At 37.1% G+C, this 23,399-nt stretch overlaps 2 protein-coding genes and 1 non-coding gene across 3 annotated transcripts; 1 reads left to right on the top strand and 2 right to left on the bottom strand.

Annotated features, from left to right (window-relative positions):
- Nucleotides 1-1,101: 1,101 nt before the first annotated feature.
- On the bottom strand, nucleotides 1,102-10,043 carry LOC118814092 (cell wall protein DAN4-like). The gene is made up of 8 exons (XM_036579754.1): nucleotides 9,999-10,043; nucleotides 7,917-8,127; nucleotides 7,187-7,329; nucleotides 5,889-5,977; nucleotides 5,518-5,738; nucleotides 1,514-1,711; nucleotides 1,344-1,432; nucleotides 1,102-1,221 (listed from the first exon to the last, which is right to left on the bottom strand). The coding sequence occupies exons 2-8, from the start codon at nucleotides 8,125-8,127 to the stop codon at nucleotides 1,102-1,104; spliced, it is 1,071 nt and encodes a 356-aa protein (XP_036435647.1). The 5' UTR covers nucleotides 9,999-10,043.
- Nucleotides 10,044-11,264: 1,221 nt separating this feature from the next.
- On the bottom strand, nucleotides 11,265-11,337 carry trnar-ccg. The gene has a single exon. It is a non-coding gene; the product is annotated as a tRNA-Arg (tRNA).
- A 1,802-nt stretch (nucleotides 11,338-13,139) lies between these two features.
- On the top strand, nucleotides 13,140-21,918 carry depdc1a (DEP domain containing 1a). The gene is made up of 11 exons (XM_036578060.1): nucleotides 13,140-13,374; nucleotides 13,688-13,953; nucleotides 14,061-14,193; nucleotides 14,289-14,404; nucleotides 14,610-14,740; nucleotides 14,846-14,893; nucleotides 15,335-15,472; nucleotides 18,233-18,405; nucleotides 18,648-18,821; nucleotides 20,639-20,824; nucleotides 20,947-21,918. The coding sequence occupies exons 1-11, from the start codon at nucleotides 13,327-13,329 to the stop codon at nucleotides 21,088-21,090; spliced, it is 1,557 nt and encodes a 518-aa protein (XP_036433953.1). The 5' UTR covers nucleotides 13,140-13,326; the 3' UTR covers nucleotides 21,091-21,918.
- The last annotated feature ends 1,481 nt before the right edge of the window (nucleotides 21,919-23,399 follow it).

The raw sequence follows: 23,399 nt of genomic DNA, 5'->3' as shown, positions 1-23,399 counted from the left end.
AACAAACCAGACAAAAACAGTAAATAGAAATCTAAAACATGACAGCAAGTATTACAATCTTAACAGTTTGGAGGAGAAAAAATTTAATTAAACTACCGAGAGGGACGTCACCGTTTATTCATTCATTTACATTCATGACAGTGTTCAGTGAAATGGTCCTATACCTTTTTATACTTCCTGATTGAACATGTATTAATATATCATAATCTCTCCAAGTGTATAGAAGAAACCAACTCAGAAAGCCACATTTTAAATGAGGGAGCAAATTCAGATTTGCACTCAGAATAATCGTTTTGCCAAATTCATTCCAAACTTTAATGCCTGCTGTTGTCTGGAATTGAAGATCTCAGAAAAAAAATGAGCTTGAGGGAGGTTAAATCTTGCATTCAATTGTGAACATGAAGAAAAATGATTTTCTATATATAGGTTTTTAAATTTATCTTCAACTCTTTTGCCACCATACAGAAAAAGCCATATTGATCACAACAAAAGAACAAAGTTGTGATCTTGGCAGATGGGGGACACATCTGGGCTTTTAGAAACAATTTCATTTGTTTCAGAATTTTCAGAGAGTTGTACAAAATAAACTGTTGAATAGAAGCTTGTTTGAAACCTCTATCCTACGAAAACAAGTTAGCACTGAGGGAGCTACTCTGCACTGCTTGAGCCTCCATATAGCTCCATTTTGGAATATCAATAGTGGTTGTGGCTTTCCTACCAGGAAAACAATCCAGACAGTGCATCATGGCTGGCATTGGCAGCCCAGTAACAGTGCTGAAAAACTGGTAAAGTTAGACCTCCTTTTGCTTTGGGTTTCTGCCAGTGAGACTTAGAAAGAGCTTTGTAACCCGAGACATAGGTTGCAATGTCTACATATGTTATTACGATGATGGTAAAATAGTGGAAAATCCAAAAAAGCAAGTTTTTTTTACTGTTTTGAACAGATGAGGTTGCAAATCTGTATTTAGGAATATTAGGAGATGAAGCACCAAACAGGAAGACATAATTGCACTCATCAATTCTTAAATCTCTATTGTGTTTAAACACAAATACCTGATTGAAAAAAAAAATGCAGTGATTGGAATTGGTCCACTAACATAATCACTTTCCATTAGAGTCTAAGCAACTGTACCCCTCCGCTACTGGGGTAATGTTTGTGATGTCAAAAGAGAAGATGCCCTCATAGTTACTTGTTAAGTAGTTTCTCAACCGACAGGCGGCCTGAATAGGAGATAAATGAAGAGAGATCAGTAATAAACAAAAGAATAAAACTACAGGCTGTAAAGTCTCATGGTAATGCCTTTAGCTGAAAGAAACTTTTATAATTAACATTTGGTACTCACTTCATACAGTGCACGCTGACGTTCCTCTTCTGATGAATTTTCTAGGACAAGAAGCTCCAACTCCAGGTTACTTATTATTGTGACAACATCTACAGAAAGAAGATACATCATATCAGTATGACAAGTGGATAACTGGCATGCATACACATCCACACAAACTCATACTACACCTTTATGTGAAGGAGTAGTAGTAGTGCCAGTGGTTGGAGATGCAGTAGAGAAAACCACTGGAGTGGGAGGAGCTGTGGCGTTGAATGGACTGGGCTTGGTTGCATTGAGCTGAGGTGTTGTTGTTTTATTCACTGTAGTGGGATGAGTGGATGCGTCCAGCTGTGGAGTGGTGGAGCTATGTGTAGTTGGTGTCACCCCTGTGGATGGAATGAGATTCGTCATGAATTTTTCAAAGTAAATATTGAGCGCACCTGTACTGTCTTGAGTTTCTGTAGTGACTGGAGCATTAGTATATGAGGGAGCTGTTTGTGGGATGAGACCAAGTTCCCAATGTCAGTGCATGAGAATAGTTTCTCAAAAAACAATACCCATAAATGAATATTTTCCAGCACTGAATATGATGTGGAAAATCTGTTTCATTTTTGTTTCCCATTAAACATTTTAGTGTATTATTGAAAGGTCTTGCACATTTATATAACAAACTAGTACAAATAATAGATTATCTTCCTGGTAGATCTGTACTGTCGATGAAAAAGAAAAAAAAAAACAGCTACATAATATAAAAAGACAGCTGATTAGCTGAAGTAAGAGCATCTTAAACATATGAATGCAATATTTTATTTTTCAACCTAATCTCTGTATACAGTGTTATTACTCACACTGTCCTCTTAATATGCACAAAATATTTCCTTTGATAAACACTTCACATGATGCTGTGGCTAGTAAGTTGCCTGAACATATTTTATGAGACTTTATATTAGGCGACTTCACAAGTCCTGAATTTATAATATAATGCTTGATTTGAGTAGAGATTAGTGTAAAGAGTAAACTTGCCAACAGGTTTGGGAGCAAAGTTGCATGAATTAAATAAAAGTTTAAGCCTGTTATAGAATCTTACAAATCTAATCTTTGTGATGTATCATTTAGCTATTCTGGCATTTCACATTTGTTTAGAAAAAGTGACAAGCAAATTACGACAGCAATATAACAAGTACAGATATTTACGTAGTATTTCAAAATGTAACTTAAAGACATATATGATAACATAAAGACACAAATTGGTTCTTCAATTATTTTTTAGTGAGAAAATTTTGTATCATACACATCTAAAAACCAACTGCTAGGAGACTATGAACTGCACAACTGACTCTGGATCTAGAACTATGAGGGAACTTTAACAGCCAGTTAGGGTGTTGTGGAAAATGTGGTCCAATGTCAATATCCGATAACTTTCATGTACATATCTGCTGATGCCAGGATATGAACATTAAGAGCGTAAGAATTGGAACTGGATCCATCTGGTTTAGCATTTTGGAGAAATAAAATACTTATTTATAGAGGGTTACAAATGAAGGAAAATGAATAAAATGCAGACCTTTGGTGCTTTAGCATTCTGCTCTTTTGGAGTACAATAAATACATTGTCAAATATCAGTAGAAGGCCAATGAGAACAATGAAAGGACTCATACAGGCAAAAACAGTGAGCAAGCACTTCAGTCAGAATCCACTGACTCAGTTTTACACTGACAGCACTCTGCCTGTCTCCCGCTGGCTCACACACTCTTAGAAACTAACTACTCCGCCTCATTCTTGTCCTCATACCGTATGAGATGAAAGATTGCAAAGATAAAAAATGCACCATAGCATTATATGCTCTACCAAAAAGATAATTTCTTCCTTGTTGCCAGAAAAGCATTTGCATTCAGCCTTTATGATTCATCACAGTCTAATGTTGATCACCCTGAAACACCACATTCTGTAAGGTAGCAAGAAAATGCTGAATCATTTTGATGGTGGCCTCAACAAAAACCTGACCATTAATGATTTGGTTAGCAATTAAACAGATCTGTTTACAAAGGCCATCTTACAAAGTTTCCTTTCAGCATATTTTTAGGCTGAGCAGATAATTAACTTATGATCTCTTTACATGATAACATAATTTTTCACAACACTTGAACTTCCTTTTTGCACAGTGCCACTTTGACTCCGTTTTTAAAGTTAATCAGCAACTGACCATTACACGACACCAAGACAGCTGTTGCAGCATCTTTTAAAGTGCTGTAACTGTGACTAATATTTTCTGCCAGATATATTGGCCTTTGACTTGGACTGACACATGGATTGAAACACAGATTCTAATGTTTCATTAGAATTCAACTCAAATTACATCCACCTTGTAGATCTTCTTCCATGCACAATTTGTGTTAGTCACAGTGACTGACAGCGGTGTTTCCCTGTCAACCTGTCATGAGGGCAGTGGTGACTTACACCACAAACAATGCAAGAGATGGATTGGTGTAATTCAGTCCTCCACATTTGGTTTTATAGAACAAGCCTAAACTCCAGGAGAATAGAACATTTTGCTCCTCTTGAACGGTCTCTGAACGGTAAAAAGTGCAAAATGGAGAACAAGTTGTCTAATGATGACTTTAGCGATTGAATTACATTTTTTCAGCTAACGTTCAAGAACTCAGGCTTTCATCTTATGACGGGTAGTTCACAGACATATTGTGTCTGATATTTAAATGCTTGACACAAAGGTTATATTTATGACCTATAGCCAGCTAGCTAACTTAGGGGTGGGCAATATAATGATATTTTATTGTTATTGTGATAAATTTTATTATTGTGATAGATGATATGCTTTTGTGAGTATATTGTGGATATCACCAGTACTTAAAGAACAATAAACAACTACATGTTTGATTAAAAAAGAGAGCATAATTAGTCATGTTTAATTGGTTTTAGTGCCCTACAGAGTGTGAAATGTCGAATAAAGAGTTTTAAGTGTCAGTTTTTTTAATGTCGAACTACTAGTGCACTGTGTCTGTGTGTCAGAATGTTGTGGTATGTATCATGTATCTCAAAAATGTCATATTTTGTGCTTCTTAAACTGTGGTCAGACAATATTATTTGTGGACGCTGCGGAAAAGAATGTCTTGCGTGCCTTATTGGACTCCACGCCTATAATGTGTATTTGGGTGGGGGTGGGGAAGCTAACATAATACTAAGCTAACATATCATTTTATTCCTACAGTTAAGATAAATCATGACATGTTTTATTGATTTTCTAAATGAAATTAAGTTAACACATCCTCTGCCGGGAACACACTTAAATATGGTATTTTTCATTAAATTTTTTATTTTTCTTTAACATATTGGGAAAAATAAAACTTGCCATAACTGTTGCACAGGCCACATTTTAAGTTTTATTTTTATACTCAATATGTTAAACTTAGCAAACAAACCATAACAGTTCATTAAAATGTGCAGAAGTATGTTCTCTGTAGAGGGTGTGTTAACTTATTTTCCCTTAGAAAATTGAAAATAACATGTCATTTGACCAGGGCCCCCAAACGTTTGCATACAGCCGTATTTATTTATTTATTTATTTATTTACACTTAAAAAGCCAGAACAGGGTAGTCAGTGATCAGAATGATGTTTAAAACTATTTATAAACTTTATATGTTTTGGGATTATTTAGTACTTAATACAATACTTTTAAAACTTTTTATTCCAGCTGAATATTTTGGAAATGTTTGGAAACTTTGTATCTTTGCAATTAATATTTTTTTTTCAATATTTGTCATAATTATATGAGCCATGTTATCAAATGGTAAAGTCTTATGAGTGGCACAAGCAGAGAGACATGCAGGTGCTGCTGCAGGATCACGTATAGAGGTGCAAAGCAGACATCTGATGTTTTTGAGTAGAGTTATTTGTTTGGTTCTTAAGGGCAGAAGAGAGACATGCAAGTTCTGCTATGGGGTAAGTTATATAATAGACATATATATATATATATATATATATATATATATATATATATATATATATATATATATATAGACATGATAGGATTTCAAATGCCATGTGTTGACGCACCTGAAGATGTTGTAGGATCAGTTGTAGTGGTGGGGTCTGATAGCTGGGTAGCGGAAGAATGCAGTGCATTTGTAGAGGCAACAGTGGTATCTGTAGAGGAAAAGCCCTGCGTTGACCCACCTAAAGTTGTAGAGGTGGGTGCCAGTGATGTGACTTCAGTTACAGTAGTGGGATCTGGTTGAAGCATGGAGACGGGTACAGAAGTAACAGTGGTGAGTGCTGATGCTGATGTTGTTGTAAAGGGTGTTGAAGATGTTGTTGTTGTAGACGTTGTGGTTGTTGTAGGTGGGGATATGTCCTTTCTAGCCCAAAAAGTCTCAAAGTTCTCAACAAATGTAGCTCTGAGAAGTCATAAAAAACAACAGTAGTCACAACAAACAAAATTACAACAACAGCTGGCATTTTTTAACAAACACATATCTTTTCACCCACTGTACTGCCAGAATAATAAAAACTGTTAGCAATTAATTTTGTATGATGGTTTTCAATACCTGAAGAAGTATCGTCCAGTGTTAGGAGCGCTCCATAAGACCCTTACTTCAGTTTTATCTTGGTTAGCGGTTTGTGTAACAGCTCTACCCTGGATAAAGGCAGAGATATATTTAAACATATACATATTTTAAACTGCTTTTTAATCAGTCATTTGAAACATAATCACCGTTTATGCAAATTTCTTTCATTAGACATAAGCAGATATGAACATGAATTTTTCTTCATGGTTTCCTTATACAATCTTAAGTTCTTAAGTTAAATTAAATCTTAAGAAGTTCTTAGGTTAAATCTCAACTCTAAACTCAGCTCTGATCTCAACACTGACATCTTAAACTACAGTTTAAATTACAAAGGGCCTGTTCACACCCTGCATTAACATGCATTTTTGGTAATCTTATCACTTTCAGGTTTTGTTTGACCGCATGAAAAGCCAGGTGTAAACAACCCCTGGACACACTGTGATGGCATTATGATCAAATCACTCAAACCACATTCGTAGGCACACTGTCACATCTGTCACACTGGAGACATGTAAATGGAAAACTCCATGTGACCAGTATCTGAATTGGAACGTGAAAAGATTTTAGCCACATGCATTTACACTTAGTCACATGCATCTCTGTTTAGACAGACTGAAATCTGATTGCTGTGTGAGAGAGAATATGCAAATCAGCTAACTGTGTGGCAACCAATTACCAATTGTTTATGCGTTCAGCCTTTTCCTGTGGTATGCTGAAGATGCTTGCTGCCTCCAAATTTGCAATTTTGCATGCTGTCATGCCTTTCTTTAAACTTAAGGGTACCATGTGCATCCTTCATTATTATTTTCCTCATATATATGGATCACATGCCCAGTACTGCACGTGGGGACGTTTTGGTTGTACTGGGAAGGGTTTCGGTTGTCATATGTGTCTTGGAGAGACGGACACGTTTACACTGCTATACCCTGTGGTTCCACTGCTTCTCAGGCCACCTCCTAAAGTGATTTGAGAGATCGGATTTGCATCTGCTTTAAATGCGTCTTGAGCACCTTTACACTTGCTTTTTATGTGGCTTGGCCTTATCCAGATATAATCCTGACATTCAAGGAGCATAAAGTGACCAGGTGTAAATAGGTGCAGAAAGTTCACTTTTGCATGCCTGTCTTCTGATCAAGACCTTAGCACTATTTAGAAGCTAAATTAAACACAAGAATAATGTTTGTAAAGTAAACATTAATAACAAAAAATCATCATCATTCATAATACATGTCGTGTTGTGAAGTTGTTGACAATATACAGCTCTATGGGACACTCACAGCAGTCCCGTTACAGCTCTGGAGTCTGCTGATGGCTGAGTCCAGCAACGAGAATACACCCACAGGTGGACCGTCATTGGTTTCTCTTGCCTCCAACATGAAGCCACGGAAAGGCCGACCCACTGAATTAGCCGTGAGGGACACTTTAGCAGTAAAGGGAATGAAAAACAAAAGAAAATACACTTACAAGGATTACTGATTACTTGCTGTGTCATTCTACAAGCTCTTGTTCTGGTAACACACTGAGGTGTTGCCTCATACAGTGCAAAGCAATGAGAACAAAATTTCACATTCATTCAATCCTTCAAAAATGTACAAGCAATAAACCTCAAAAATGGCCATTGCATACCATGTTTCCAAGCCTGGTACAAAACACTGATGCAAGGTTTTTTCCTACAATTTAATAAAAAAATTCAATATGGCTTGTAGTTAACCATTTGCGCATATGAGCGAGGCTGCATCTTGAACCATGACCTTCTGTCTTTTTTGATTCCTTCATTATGTAACTGCTCATTTACCTTGCTATTATCAGCTAAACTGTCCCTGTAGCTGATATGAACACTGATTGGTCTGACTAACATCTGACTTAACAGAACATCTTATGAAGAGGCCTTTACTGAAAGTAAAGAGAGAATAAAAAGAATGTATCATAATTCAATCAATCATATTTTGCCGGAATATAAAACTACTTGGAAAGTCATTTTTAAGAGAGACTGAAAAAGAGACTCACCATTAACAACTGTTCCCAAAACTGTGACATCAATATAATCAGGATCAACTGTAAAAGGATTTGATGCTGGATCCTGATTGGACAGGCCATCATGATCAACTGCCATTGACTGACACACATCTTGATTGCCATCAAAATTGCCATCACTAAAACATTTCACGAAGGGTAATGTGGTTCCTCCCAGGTAGATGAAAAGCAGAACTGTGTACATCTATGGAACAAAGAAGAAAATAAGACATTGTTTAGATGAAGATTTAATTCACAGACAACCTAATTAATTACTCTCATTACAACACCACCAAAACAAATTAGCACAGGTTTAAATGGAACAACCATTCCACTATCAGCTTACTCAACAGGGTGCATTTAACTATTAAAATAATAAACAATGAAAGGCATAGTTTCGTTGAAATATCAAATTTAAATAAATTTTGACTTAGCAAATGCATAACAAAAGTTTGCCTAAATAACTACATAGTAGCCTCAAGTTCTGCAATCTCAAATAGGCTTGCTTGTGTGGTTTCTAACACTATGTGACATACTGTAGTAAGAAAGTTTGTCTACAATCCACCATTTCACGTTATACTATTCTGAATGACTTTTTAGCTGTTTGCAGCTCTTGAGTTAGGCAGAAATTTTGAAAAATCAACTTTAAACACATTATTATTCATATAGTTTGTACTTATGTATCTGAGTAGTTGTTTACAGATTTGCATTATCTTACACGTTGTTATTTTTGGTGTATTTTATTTATTTTTGCATTTAAACTTTCTGTGATCATTAAAAACATTAATTTTTCATACTTGAACGTAAAATAGTATGAACTGTGGGGCCCCCAAGTATTACCAAGGCCCTATTCATCAGCCTAGTAGCCTTATATGGATAAATTTAGAGGATAAAGTCTTCAGATCACAGTCAGACAAAGAAAAGTATCATTCAATAATGAGCCATATAGATGGAAATGGAAATAAAAAGCAGTATTGTAGTTATACTGCAGGAATGCAAATGTATACATTGTATGTTGTATTTGATATTCAGGAGTGCACATTCACACATTCACAATGCTGCAGTTAGCATGTAGCCACTTACCTTGGTGCAGATGCACCTGTTCTTTCTGATTTTTCACAGGTTTAATTGGCAAAGCAGGGGTCTTAAACTCCTGTGTTTGGTGATTTCCCTGCTCAAACACACCAGATTCAGCTAAAAAAGGTTTAATGGGTGTGTTTGAACAGGGAAATGACCAAATTGTGCTGGACACCAGCCCTCCAGAAGTTCAAGACTGCTGGGTAAAAGAGTGTTCCACTGTGTTTAATCCAGATTCCAAACCCTTCCTACTTTCTGTCTAGTAAATAGGTAAAACTCATTTTCCCCCTCCAAAAACTTAATACTGAGTATTTAAAAGTATCACACACACAATGTAATGACACTAACTAGACGCAAGCCTAGTTGAAGTTGCTAATCTTGGACAATCAGTAGCTGGGGCTATAATTGCTTTGCATCAAATCATATTACGTTGCATCATATTGTAGCATGTTCAAGAAACATTTTTTTTCTTATTATTTCAGAAAATCAACTTTTCTCCCACATATGATATCAAGTAACGACACTTTCCCACATTTAGTATATGTACTTTGTGATTATGCAACACTGACTCATAGCTATATTAAATACAGAGCTAAGATTTACAGAAAGCATATTTTTGCCAAAGTCTTTGCATTTGTCAGAGACCTGATATTAATAAAAATAAAAAAAAAATACAATTTACAATCAATTGTCAAATATTGTTGTATAATTGCACTGTGGGCCTCTTGATTTAATTTCAGATCTGATCGTGTTACTGACACTTGTAGTCTTGAGCTGAAACGCGGTATATCATCACTTCTTTGAAACATGGGCTAGAGGCTAAATGTTTCATGTGACATATAGATCAAATCATTCTACTTAGCTCTTAATCTCTTCTTATTTAAGAAACAAACATGTAGCCATGGAAATACCCTTATATTCCAATATATGTTCCCAATTTGACACTTTTTTTCTAATAAGTGATTGGAAATTCAGCTGTAAAAATGAAGAAATGTTTACCTTTACTCGTAGACTCAGCTCTGCATGTTTCGTTTTGATGTAGCAGTGTTGACTACAGCGAGTGAGTGACTGCTATTAAACCAAAGAAAGAAATGTCCTTACACGGTAACTGAAAACCAAAGCAAGTGGAACAGCCCAAGGGGGCGGGGTTAATGTTTTGCCCAGACAGGGTCAGAACTCATGTTGGAATATGCAAGAGTTTCTCTGAGCTCTTCAAGAGTGGCACACATGTCTACACCAGAGTAAATGTCCACCTCATCACTATATATCTGCTGCCTATGTGTGTCCAAAAGAAGTGTAATAGCTCAGACTTTCCCTGTAATTCATTAACTGTCAGTAGCCTACAGAAGGATGACAAGAAATAGATGCAAAATACTCAAAGTGATACTGAGACTAATATTAAACAGTAGACATACTGGGAATAATAGTGAGACAGAACATTAAAGTGGAATACACCGAGCTGTGGAGGTGCAAACAAAATCTCAATAAGCATATTTTTATAGCTGCAGTGCCACCTACTGAAATAGGTGCAATATTTTTTTTCTTTCCACACTAAAATACTTGTGTTTCAGATAATGTTTAAAAGAGTGATTTAGAAATTTTGTTGATATTTGCTAGTTCTCAAATGGATTTTCACAGCAGTTACACACATGTAAATGTTTTTAATATCAAGCTCCAACACACTAAATCACAGCCCTCTGAGTAGAATGCTCTGTAATGGAGAGCATTAGGAGAAGAGTTCATTATATTTTCAGAATACTGTTTGTTTTAACAGGCATTTTCATAGAACTGTGTCCATGAGTTCTGCACTGTAATATGCAGGCTCTACTGTAGTTTGCTTTACTTGGATTTACAAAAATGGATGAAACACAGTGGCGTAACTACTGTTAGGGCATGGGGAGGGTGGGGGGCAGACATTCACACTGAGGCCCATGGCTCAGGGGGCTCTGGAAATCTTTTCAGATTCAGATTCAGATGACTGACACATTTGCACACCCATGACTCACAGAAAGATCTAATTCGTAACAACAGACCTCCCTAGTTAGCTTCTATCAACACTGCACAGACAGAACTGACATCTGTTTATCACCCTCTTGTTCATAATTCATCTCAAACATGATAACTGTTTTCAAACGCATGCTTTAACAGCATCAAAGAGGTAAGCTAGGATTGGAAATACGTATTAGTTTCTTAATCTGGGTCTAGGAAACCAACTTCACGATCAAATGCCGGACCTGAGAAACCTTAATTAAAGCTGCTTAACAACGACCCAGGTGGGACTTGAACCCACAATCCCCAGCTCCGGAGGCTGATGCCTTATCCATTAGGCCACTGGGCCATTTCAATATGTGAAGTGCAGCTTCATAACACAAAGTTTACCTTTGAATATATGTTGTTTATGGTTTCATCATTCATTGCTAAATCAGTGTAATCAGTCCTTTTTAAACCAGTGAGCTGAGCAGATAAAATGAGGTTAGTTTTCTTGGAGCATTTCTTAAAACAGATTAGATTCACAACCAGCCTTCTTGGCATCAAGCAGCTAGCTGCACAGGATATTTAAATGTAATGCAGTCCCTTGTTTTTCACAGTTTTGGGTATTTTTGCTGTTTAGAGTTAATTAGATGTGACATTTGGAGTCTCTCAATGGAGACACTAAGGAAGCATTAGGTCCGAGTAAAGATCTGAATAAATCAACCAGACCCGGCCTATACATCAGGCATATCAAAATCAACTGTTTGGTCCATTGTTAAAGAGCAAAACAAGTTTTCCAATAGCAACAACCTGACTGGAATGACTGGAGAATGGATGACAGAAGAATATTTTCAGTCATGAAGAAAACCCTTCAAAACTGTAGGAAACATCATGAATACCAGAGATACAAGTGAATAATATACCAACTTGACCTCAGTGGATTTACCACAAGATGTAAATCACATGTAAACCTTAAGAACAGAAATACCCAGATAAAGACTTTAGTAATCAAACAGATATTGCAGAGGAGCAATAACAGAATGCTGAGGGGAATAATGAGACAACTATTGTGCAAATCCTGGGGGCAATACTGAGACATTAAACATTATACAATAAAAGTACATGTGAAACATTAAAGAGTAGAGTGTAACAGCCTGCAGTAAACTATGAAGTAATTTTATGCCCTCTGTTTGAGGTACTTTTATTTTTGGTCTGTAATTTTAGCTCCCCTTGGTATTGGTTTGTCAATATTTTCTCTCTGTTTCTGAGTTGATTACTTTGTAACTATCATTTTTTGTTTGTTTGTTTGTTTCTTTGGGTTTTGTTCTTTTGTTCTTTATCTGTACATTTGAAGGCTTCCATAAACAAACAAAGAATCAATCAATCCTCTTCCTCTACCTTTTTTTATATATCTTTCAGGATATTACCAATCACATTTGGGAAATACATACAGTACTTCATAAATACACAAAAAAGCAGCCAGAAGGCATAATTTACCAACAGTAGTATTCAGTATGCTCTTAAAAATGGTTTTTCAAGGGTTCTTTAGTAAAGAAAATGGTTATATATAGGTTCTATTCTGAATGATTAAAGGGTTCTTTGCATTGTGAAATGATTCTTCAGACTGATAGAGAATGTGCTGTATATGGTTCTGTATATAGCACCAAAAAGTGTTCTATTGTTCAAAGCAGTAACAGAAACCTTTTTGGTGCTATATACAAAACCATATACAGCACGTTCTCCATCATTCTGAATGACCCCTTCACGATGCAAAGAACCCTTTAATCGTGCAAATATAGAACCTATATAGAACCATTTTCTTTACTAAAAACCCTTGAAGAACTATCTTTTTTAAGAGTGTAAAAGACAAAGCATAGTGAAGTCAGTGTATTTTGTACGAGACTGTAGTACAGTAATTGATTTCTCTGTGAAAGAAAAGGCTTCTTTATTCGCTACTTTCCGTCAGCTTATTTCCCACTCCTGGTTCTGTGGGTTATCGATAGCACATAAATGCTGCTCATGGGCGACGTGAAGGTTTTTCCGGTGTTGTGTTTATTGTCATTGCTTCAAAGGCGGTGGACGTGGCAGCTCAGTCACGTGTCTAAACAAATGGTCCAATCACAGCGCTCCCGGAGACGGCCACACAATTTCAAACGGTTCGCTTGGTGTGAAAAGCAGCGACTTGCTGTGAGAAACTGCTGGTCTTCGTGCAACAAATAGAAGTCTTGGTTTGTGTCTTTGAGCTGACTGGGGACTTCATGCAGCATTCGGCCTTAAACGGAAGATTTTCTTTTCTTTCTTTTTGAATGTATCGCTAAAGAGTCGTTTTTCCTCGGATGTCCGTGGCGTGGTCCCAATGGAGTCGCATGTTATCACCCCTGGTCCGTACAGGGCCACTAAACTGGTAAGAGAGTAAACTTAGGCTTTCTTGCTAGCTAGGTTAGCTAGCGTAGCTGTTATGCTATTTTAAGCACCTGTGCATTCTTTGAAAGGCGCATTTGAGCCCTATATACAGTTCAGTTTGCATGTTTGTGTATTAACTTAACAACTTGTGTGTACTATTAGTTTTAATATACGTCGTAATCGCTGTGGGTTTAAATCGGTGTTCATTCGTTCGGAGAGGAGAGCTAGCTTGTTGATATAGCAAAGTTAGCGACAGACGTTAAGCTAGCGGTGAATTTGACTTAGTCAACTTTCTTTTCCTTGTGTAACTGCAGTGGAATGAAGTGACCAAACTTTTTCGGGCGGGCATGCCTCTGAAAAAGCATCGGCAGCACTTCAAGGTTTACTCGAACTGCTTCACCGCGACTTCAGCTGTAGACTGGCTACACGAACTTCTGAGGAACAACAGCAATTTTGGACCAGAGGTCACTAGACATCAAACTGTTCAGCTCTTGAAGAAGTTCTTAAAAAATCACGTTATTGAAGATGTCAAGGGGCGATGGGGTTTTGAGGACCTGGAGGACAGCAGTCAGCTCTACAGGTAACGTTAGGCTAACTAACTCTACCGTGCAGTGTGTTTCAACGCGTCTTGCATGTGTTTTCTGTGTGAAAATGTCTAGCATGCTCTCATAGCAGAATGCTTTGCAGGTTTCCATCAACATCCCCTCTGAAGCCAATTCCTGTTGGTCCTCAAGGCGTAAGAAAAAGGAGTGTGTCTTTGAAGGACAGAGAGGGTTTCTTCAAATTAAGAGGTTCCAAGAAATTTGACCATGAAATCCAAGTGAGTTTTGAGTTAGGGGCCTGGTCACGGTGGTTTCCATTTGTTTTCCATAAGTTTTCTGTTTTTATGCTATTGTGATGAACTATTTCCCACAGGAGAACATCTCTCCAGCAGTAGAAGATTCAACAACTGATACACATTCAGAGGAGAACTCCAGAGATATCACAGAAGAGGACATTCAAGATATTTGGAAGAATGTAACCTTAACGCAGTAAGTTCTGCTGTTTACTTTTGAAGAAAAATATTGTTAATTATTCTTGTAATTGATCAAGCTGTACTGTGAATCTTGATTTTTATTTGCCTCATTGACCTCTGTGCAGAAAGCTGTGTAAGTAAATGGGTGAACTGTCATAGAGGTGTGTGTTATGAGTGTGTAATTCTCAGTATTAATATGATAGTATTCTCTTTTTTTCCAGTTTACAGAAGTTACTGGGTCTGCCTTCGCTAGATGATGTTTTGAATCCCACACAAATTGATTCCTGCTTCATTGTGTATAACATGACCAAAGTCAACAAGCATGGCGTTGTTACCCTAGATGATAAGACAGGTGGGAAAACGTGTATAATAAAACACGCAATAACAATACCCAAATTAGGTCGTCGCTGTGGACATGCTGCACATCTTATTGTTATTCATTTATTTTTTTCCATAGATGATTTGCCACACTGGGTTTTGTCAGCCATGAAATGTCTTGCAAACTGTAAGTACGAATGTAATTAAAATCTGTAGTGATACAGATTTGTCAAACCTTACAACTACATAATAAATGTTATGTTTTATTAGAACAAATACATTGAGACAAAATTGATTTATTTCTTTTAGTTTAGTCAGCCGGATCATTTGATGACATTCCTGTAGCGTAACATTGTCTCCACCATATTAAATTGAAAATGGGTAATGTGCTATGGTTGTGTTAAAGGAGCTTTATGGTAGTTTTAAAGCTAACATTGCAGTTTCAGGTGTAATAACAATACTAACCACTTTGTTGTACGTTGTGTGTTTCGGGTGCTAAAATTCTCAGTAAAAATCTCACTTTTTTTTTATTGTGTAATATTGAGATTTTATTTAAGTTTATTTCAATAATTTTTTTAATGAAACAACTGTTTTGGATTTGACTTTATGCTTTTTATGGACACTAAAGGGCCGAAGTTTGACTCAAACCAGCCATCTTATCCAGGCTTTGAGAGGGATGTCTTCAAGACAGTGTCTGACTACTTCTACAGCCTTCCCCAACCACTGCTTACCTTTCAGTACTATGAGTTGTTTGTTAACGTTTTGGGTATGTGTGCATATTTCTGCTTTTTGTCAACTTTTGATATATCCAGTTGTGTTGTCTACCACAGTTTGAACTACCGCAACACATTTGACCAGTTTGATTTTATTATGGATTCCACATTTAATGGTTCTGTTGTCTCTAACATGATGTGATCTGTGAAGAATGAGGAAACCTGCCTGTTTCAGCATTGTTTCATACTCACCATAAAAAAAATTCAAATTTCATCCCTCTAAATGAAATCAAATGTCAAAAAGCTTGTTTACAAATTGTCAAGCAGATGCTTGTCATGCTGAAAGACATTAGTAGAATAGGGGGATGAAATAATGGTTGGTATTTGATTCTCTTATTTCTCTGAAAACAAATTTGTTTTGCACAATTAACAGTTTTCTTTTACTCTGTTGCTTTTTTTGTTGTGGAAAAACTAACCATTCTATGTGCCCTTTCTCCAAGTACTTCCTCTCTTTACCAGTGTCTGCTTGCTTGTTTGTTGTTCATGTTGTTTTGTCTGGTCCTTTGCTAGTTGTGTGTGGCTATGTCACAGCTCCAAGAACTCAACGTGGAAAGCGCAAAAACCTGGAAGAACCGAGCTGTCCTCAACCGGCTAAAGCCCCTCACTTGAACACTGCCAACCTTTTCAGATCTACAGAATGCCTCTTGCTGAGCTTGATCAGAAAAGAGGCTTTTGAGGAGACGGAGTCCCCTATGAGAGAAGTGTTCATGTCTAGAATAAAGACCCAAGCAGCAGCCTCAAGAGCACGCTCCGCTGGTGCTCCTGTTAACAGATTTCGACCCAGGAGCTGCTCTCTGGAGAGAATCCTGGATGAATCAGGTGATTCGTGTTCAAAACATGAGCTCTTCAGGTCTGTGGAAAGCCTCGCATCCAGCAGGACTAACACTAGTGAGGGTTCATCCCCTCAAGACAGCTCTGTAGCAAACACTAAACCTGAGTGCCACAGTTTTTCCTCCCTGGCTGTAATGTCCTGTAAGACCTCCTCAGGTGAGACTCATCCTAATGTCCATCCTTCACAAACCGATAGCAGCAGCAGCAGCAGCAGCAGCAGCTCTAGCTCACATCTGTCCTCAGAACATCATCTAATCAGTGAGGAACGGAGAGCTGTCAAAGCTCGCCCCAGAAGCATTGGAAACTGCCTTGACCTTGTAGAGCACAGGGAAATGTCTGCAAGCTGCTTCAGCATCAATGCTCCAGTAGCAGAAATTACAATGAGACCAGACTCTTCTTCCTCCACCTTTGGCCTTAGAGGCAATGGCTTGGTCCGTTTGCATGGAAGCTGCTTGGATGTCAGCACAAGGCCTACCATTACCAGACGTTGTCACAGCTCACTGGACCTGTGCAAGCCTGTGCACTCTCGCCCCTCAGTGTCCTCTGTTGCACGCCACTTGAGTCCTGAGCAAAGTAAGGCCTGCATGCATCTGTCCACTGCACTATGTGTTTTACCTGTATTTGTGTTGTTTTTGGACATGTGACTGTGTGTATTTCTAACATTTTCATATTAACATGCATGTGTCTAACCTTTTAACGTTCATTTTCCCCATTCATTTATTATTTTTCACTTGTGCCTCTTGTTCTTTAGTGATCTCAGTGGCTTTAAACCATCTACTTCAAATTGTCTTTTTAGACATCATACATTCTTTTTTAATGTATGGACAGACATTTTTAGAGTGTATGTTTGGTGTGTTTGAGTGTGAGGAAAATGTAAATAATTTGCCATCATTCTCCATTCATGCAACAGATGCATCTTGTTTTTGTGTGTATTAGTCTTGCATGCAGGAACAAAATAATGAAAACCCTGTTAAAAACATTTAGAGTAATAATTAAATATGACTTGTAGCTGTATTTTTACATTTTTGTCTATATAATTTAGCTGTGATTTTTGTCTATAATTTTGCTGTAAATGTAAAAACACTAGCATTCAAAAGTTATTAACTAAATAAAAGCAAAAAGATAAACGTATAAACAATTCCATGCTAATCATGTACAGTTTCACAGGTTTTAAATAATTAGTGGGGTACTAGGCAACACACTAGGCAAAAAAAAGGAAGCTGTATACTGTAGAGATTTAAGGTATAATGAAATTAATATCTAGAATTTATCATATTGTAAATGTGGAGATGTCAAGTCAGAAAACTTGACAAATTAATGTAAATTACAATACATCATTTCATTCACTTGTTCAAGGATTTCTTGAAATATCAAAAAATATCTAAATGTGCATTTTGGCGAATAGTTTGTAATAGTTCAATCCATACTATAAGTTTAAAATAAGTTAATGGCAAGTGATTCCAAACAGTAGTGTGCATCAGTTTGAAATGTATTTCATGTAGAAAGTATTCTTCTCGTAGGAAAAGTTAAAAAATATTTGTCAAATGCAACATCAAATAGGGGTATAAACCCATAATGACCTAACCGAACGCACATTTTATTAAAATAAAATAATTGGGATATACAGCAATGGAACAAGGAAGTTGAAAACCACAAATATGAATTTACTCTCCTGTGACTTCCACAAAGCTGAGGTTTAGGGTAGGGCTTTCATTTATTTAATCTGTGCCTGTATGACTAATGTGTGCTGAGTTTGTTTTGTATGATTGGCCATTATGATTACACTGTGTTTTCCCAGTTTGAGTGTTGTTATTTGTGTATGAATTGCCTATGCTGTATTACAATACTGTAAAAAAATGTCGCTCTTTACTACGTTGTGTTTTTGTTTTTTTTTGTTTTTTTTGGACTGCCGGGTTTTGCAGGGTTACTGCAGCCTGCCCTGGAGCGTCTTGCAGTTGAAGCCCTGCAGCTCTGTACACTTCTTCTGCCTCCTGCGTCCCGCCGCAAGTTGCAACTTCTCCTACGCATGATGTCCCGCATGAGCCAGAATGTGGACATGCCCCGGCTTCATGACGTTATTGGTACACGCACATTGGTGAGGAACATGTCCTTGCATAGTTGCAGTTCTGCTGTCTCTCAAATAAGCACTATATAATGGTTAAAGTTAGACAAATTATATGAAGTAGTAGTTCTCTCTGTGTTTAGGGAACTTATTCTACTTCCTACTTTTTAGCTGGTATTTGCTTGTTAGAGTATTTGCATGTGCTGTGCCTTTTCTTCTACTAGTAGTCTGTCTTAAATGCTTCTGTAATATACTGATGAAAGTTGTGTGTGTAGATGGTGCAAACATTCTCTCGCTGTGTATTGCGCTGTGAAGAGGAAGTAGATCTGGATGAGCTATTGGCCACCAGGCTGCTGTCTTTTCTAATGGACCATCATCAGGAGATACTCCAGGTGCCAGTGTACCTGCGCAATGCTGTTGAGGACCATATTGCCTACCTCAGATCACAGGTGATTTGACACACTTTGTCTACATCACACAGCCTTTATTTATCAAAAACTTCTTCTTACAGTATTAGACTAGCTTTCAACACCATTGTTAGGTTTTATTACCACAGACAAGAACTGTGCTGTCCAAATAGTGGGCAGTTGACATGCCTCTGAAATGCACCTTGACACTCCTGGGCACCCATCTTACCAGAATGTGGTGTTCTGTGTTCCTTTAATGGTAATATTTGGAAAGAGAGTGCAGTTCTATAAATATTTGGACGCTGGGGTTTTTTGTTGTTGTTTTGGCTCTATTCCAAAGTTAAACAATCGTCAGATGAAGCTACATGTATGCGCATCTGATCAAACAAAAGGTCTAGAGTTAATGCTAGATGTGTCATTTGCATCTGAAGTCTGTGGCTGTTTTTCAAAGAAGTGTCAATGTCAGTAAAGTGGGCCATTTTGAGGCTGACAAATCTGAATAGAGATATAGCTAAAAATTAGATGTCAATCAGCTGTTTGAAACAAGAATTCATTGGTGAGTGTAGCAACGGCAAAGACTTGTTAGGCTAGGTACTTTAATTATTCAAGAAATAAGATCCTTTCTGCCAAAACATGCTCCAGAATGTAGACATGAACATGTAGAAGACTAAAATATGCCATGTAATATGAAAGTTTACAACAAGATGCAAAAATGTAATAAAAAAATAAAAAGAATATTTAAAAAAAGGTCTTAATTATAGGTTGGTAATAGGTACCTTAAGAGTAAACTGCTCTGAGAGGCTTATGGACTGAGGAGACAAAGATTAATCTGTGCCCAGGGAACGGTTCATGATTTGAAGCATACCTCACCTGTGACTTTCTGCACTGCATACTGGTATATGGCACCAAAACTACAAATTATCACTGTCCACCTACAGAGGTAAAGAATGTGGAATTGTAGTGCTGGTATGCAGACACTAATTTAATACTGGTTGAAATAGGCAGAGATAGGTCTCAAGTTGAGTCACATTTTGAGAGACACGACTACTCTGACTCAAGACTGGCTGGCTGTTTTCAGTAGCTAGCTAGCAGACAACCATCATAACTTGCCTGTGCAGCAATAAAAAGCCAATTCAGCATCATTCACTCCTGAATCCCTTCAGGTCATGGAGCTGTTGCCATGACTGCAAAGCCAAGCCAATGTTGATTCTGGTGTTAGCCCATGCTCTGTCGCTTTTCCTTTCAGCTTGCCAGTGTTCTGACAAATTGGGCTACCTTGTTGAATCATTCTACCACAGCGCATATTTATAGATAGAGCTCTAAATAAAACTGTAGGTAGGGTATTTTTGATAGCCTAAATCACACAAAGCTGAGGTCGGCTTCTTCTTCATCGGCTTCTTCTTCCACCTTAAATGGTGCAGCAGATACATTTTGTGTCTCACCAAAGGCGCTCTGGCACTGGTTAAGGTGGAACGGGAAAATTCAACAAAGCTGGCAAACAAGCTGACTTCAGCCTAAATTGTCTAAATTGTAAGTAATAATATTAAGCTGAATCTGTACTGATTCAGCTTAATAATCTGTACTGATTCAGCTTAATAACACAATAAAACGTTTAAAATACTTTGACCATGGGTGATGCCACAGAGGATGACTGAGTTGACTAAAATTCTCTACTAAAGACCCAACTCTCCCTCTTATAAGCTCACTTGTGAACATTTTTGAACTAGATTCCACTTTTCTCAAACCTATAGTAAACTTGTACTTACAAATGTTTGTAGGTGGAATATAATTCCACTTCGTAAAGTCAAGACTGAGTTAATGATTAATGATCTAACCATTGTCCTGTTTGTTCCTCACAGACAAGACATTCCGGTATAGGTTCTGGTGTTGCCATGCCAACCTATTCATTCTGCAGACAGATAAGCACACAAGAGTTTGAGGAGCAGAAGTTGTCTGTGTCTCAGGCAGCCATTGCAGACCTGCTGGAGAGCATCCTGAAGGATAAAGCCATGTCTGTCAAGGAGAAGAAGAAGAAACTCAAACTGGTAATGTATAAAATCTGTTCTCTTGTGACTTTCTCAAATAAATACAGGCTGTCTGAATGTGTCTGCATTATTTCATATATGTAAATGTGCTCTGGACACTTTAATTATTTTTCTTTCATTAGTTTCAGAAGGAGTATCCTGACATCTACTTTCGCCGCTTTCCAACCACAGAGAGTGAAGTGAAGCTTTTTGCAGATAAACCAAAGATCAAACCGCCTCTTTTGATCAGCATAAAGAAAACTAAAGCATTCAGTATTCGGAACTGAATTCCTCAAAGAGTGAGTGTGAGAGTGTGAGAGTGTGGGTGTTTTTATGAAGACATAGTTGTTGTGGAGATGAGGGATTCTTGTTTGTCATTGTGTGCAGTTCAGGGAGTTATGTCATTGGTTTCCATGTAAGCCAGTGGTTCTCAGACTCTCATGGAGAGAATCCTGCATCTCCGAGCAGATGCCTTCAAATCCAGACCTTGAATCCAGTTTTTGGTCTTGAATTTTGACATTACTGTTAGGAGTGACACCAGGTGACCAACCAGCTACATCGACAGTTCAGTTAACAATTAGTGATTACAAAATCCTGAACTGAAAACTGGATTGAAGGTCCAGATTTGAAGACCTCTGCCATAGAGAGTTTTTGTGATTTCTGCTCTAATGTATTTGAAACAGTTTACTGGGCAGTTAACAAACCCTCTATGAATTGGTGTTTGTGCAGTGCATGATATCTCCAAAACTGTGAGAACCATTGATTTTAAACTATTTCTTGGGATTTAAGTTTTTTCACGTCTTCTATTACAGCTGAGGGTTGGAATATTTGTGTTATGTATTTTTCACTTTGTTCCCGTAATTTTTTTTTATATTTGTTATTTATTTCAAAGATGTAAATTATTGCGAGATGTTCTTGGGAGCTATAAAAACAGCCTTGGGTTAGTTATCAGCTACACCCAGGTTATTAAAAGATCAGTTTTGTCTTTCCCTCCTAAAATGATCTGATATCTGTGATGCTTTTGGGAACCTGAGCCGTTTTAATACAAACCAACTGGGACCAAAATCAATTGAAATTCACTTGGAATGTTTACAGCAGGATTGGCTTAGGTAGTTAAATGAAGAGCTTTTAAACCAATGAAGGTATGTCTGCTTTTATAACAATGTAGTAACATTATTTGTGGCTCTGTTTTATTTGTTTTTCCCCTCCTTTCTTAGCTCCTCAAGTAATTTATTTCCCTCCAGATTTTAACTGACATGTTCTTACTGGTATGCATTATTGGGAAGTTTATTTTGAAGTTTGTTTTTCAGTTTTGAAGGCCGTAATGTCATGATTCAGCCTGAAATTGGCACTGTGTAATTCCAGTATGTAATAGTTTTGAAACTAACATGCTTTAAAGGTTTGTTTCTTGACCACAGGCATTTTTATTATTTTTTTTTATTTATTTATTTTTTTTTAAAGCTTGACTCGGTCCACTGTTTTGTAAACTTGCAGACACAAAATTGGGCAGCTTATGCATTTGGCTTATGGTTTCTGAATGGAAACATTCTTGAAACTGAGACGTGGGTGAACCTTTCAATCTACTATGGGATAGAAGTGATTTTTCTCTGCTGCCAGTCATCTCAGATGTATTAAGCTAAGTGTTATGTTAAGCGGATGGTAGATTTTATCTTGACAATCCAGTCTTTTTTTATATTAAACTGTTAACTTTTAATTAGCTTGTTTTAAGACTGAAATTATATGCATAAGTTAACAAAAATGAATTCCTTTATTCTCCTAGTGGTATGATCCCAAAAATCATCCATTATTGCCATTGAAGTCAGTGTTACAGTGATGCTTTTTGGAAACATGCACTGTATGTATTTGGTTGTTTTGCTCAGATGAGCAGATTTAAATGAAATATAAATATTAACATTAACATTAACATACTGTTTTTATGTAGAATGTCTACTGATTTGTGCTATGCAATAAACCTCTTGTAAATAAAACTACTGGCCTGTCTTTTGTCACCTAACTGAAATGGTTTGTAGTTGAGACTTGCATCTTACAATCTTATCCTCAACCATTTGGCTATGGTGATGTGGATTTTATCAGACCATCTATAGAGAATGAACAAAAAGCGTAAGATTTATCATGTCTCTTTACACCCCTCATGCTCTCCATAGATATCAGTGAACAACGGTGGTAATTCTGCCTTGTGGTTTTGTTTACTGTAGAACATTTCACAATATTTTTCCCACAGTTAAAACTGCAATTATTTATAATAGGTCAACATTTTTGGCGTTAGAAGTGGCTGTAATTCCATTCATAGATAGATTTTCACACTTAAAACCATAATTCATGGATTTGTAAAGCATTTTATATAACATTAAGCAGAGGTGTGCATTCAATTCCTTAAAAAAGAAACAAAGTGAATGCTATAATATTTTTAAATAGTCTTTCAATTTGTGTATTCAGCATTCCAACATTCCAAAATGTTCCTTCACCTTTTAAAGAACTGGAAGGTCTGGTGATGCATTTTGTTCAACATAAAAACTTTCCATGATTTTCCTTTAACATCTTTAAGACTTTTTCTATCTCTCACAACTCTAAAATG

The sequence above is a fragment of the Colossoma macropomum genome, unplaced genomic scaffold, assembly GCF_904425465.1.
Source record: "Colossoma macropomum unplaced genomic scaffold, Colossoma_macropomum, whole genome shotgun sequence".
In the NCBI taxonomy this organism is placed as follows: Eukaryota; Metazoa; Chordata; class Actinopteri; order Characiformes; family Serrasalmidae; genus Colossoma; species Colossoma macropomum.
This window is presented reverse-complemented; position numbering and strand designations above follow the sequence as displayed.

What these genes read in the sequence shown, in the direction of transcription:
- depdc1a (XM_036578060.1), top strand. Translation starts at nt 13,327, where the DNA reads ATGGAGTCGCATGTTATCACCCCTGGTCCGTACAGGGCCACTAAACTG. An exon ending in CGTACAGGGCCACTAAACTG is followed by an intron (nt 13,375 to 13,687) that starts GTAAGAGAGTAA and finishes GTGTAACTGCAG; the next exon opens with TGGAATGAAGTGACCAAACT. An exon ending in AATTTGACCATGAAATCCAA is followed by an intron (nt 14,194 to 14,288) that starts GTGAGTTTTGAG and finishes TATTTCCCACAG; the next exon opens with GAGAACATCTCTCCAGCAGT.
- LOC118814092 (XM_036579754.1), bottom strand. Translation starts at nt 8,127, where the DNA reads ATGTACACAGTTCTGCTTTTCATCTACCTGGGAGGAACCACATTACCC. An exon ending in TTTGGGAACAGTTGTTAATG is followed by an intron (nt 7,330 to 7,916) that starts GTGAGTCTCTTT and finishes TTACTGCTAAAG; the next exon opens with TGTCCCTCACGGCTAATTCA. An exon ending in ACTGGACGATACTTCTTCAG is followed by an intron (nt 5,739 to 5,888) that starts GTATTGAAAACC and finishes ATGACTTCTCAG; the next exon opens with AGCTACATTTGTTGAGAACT.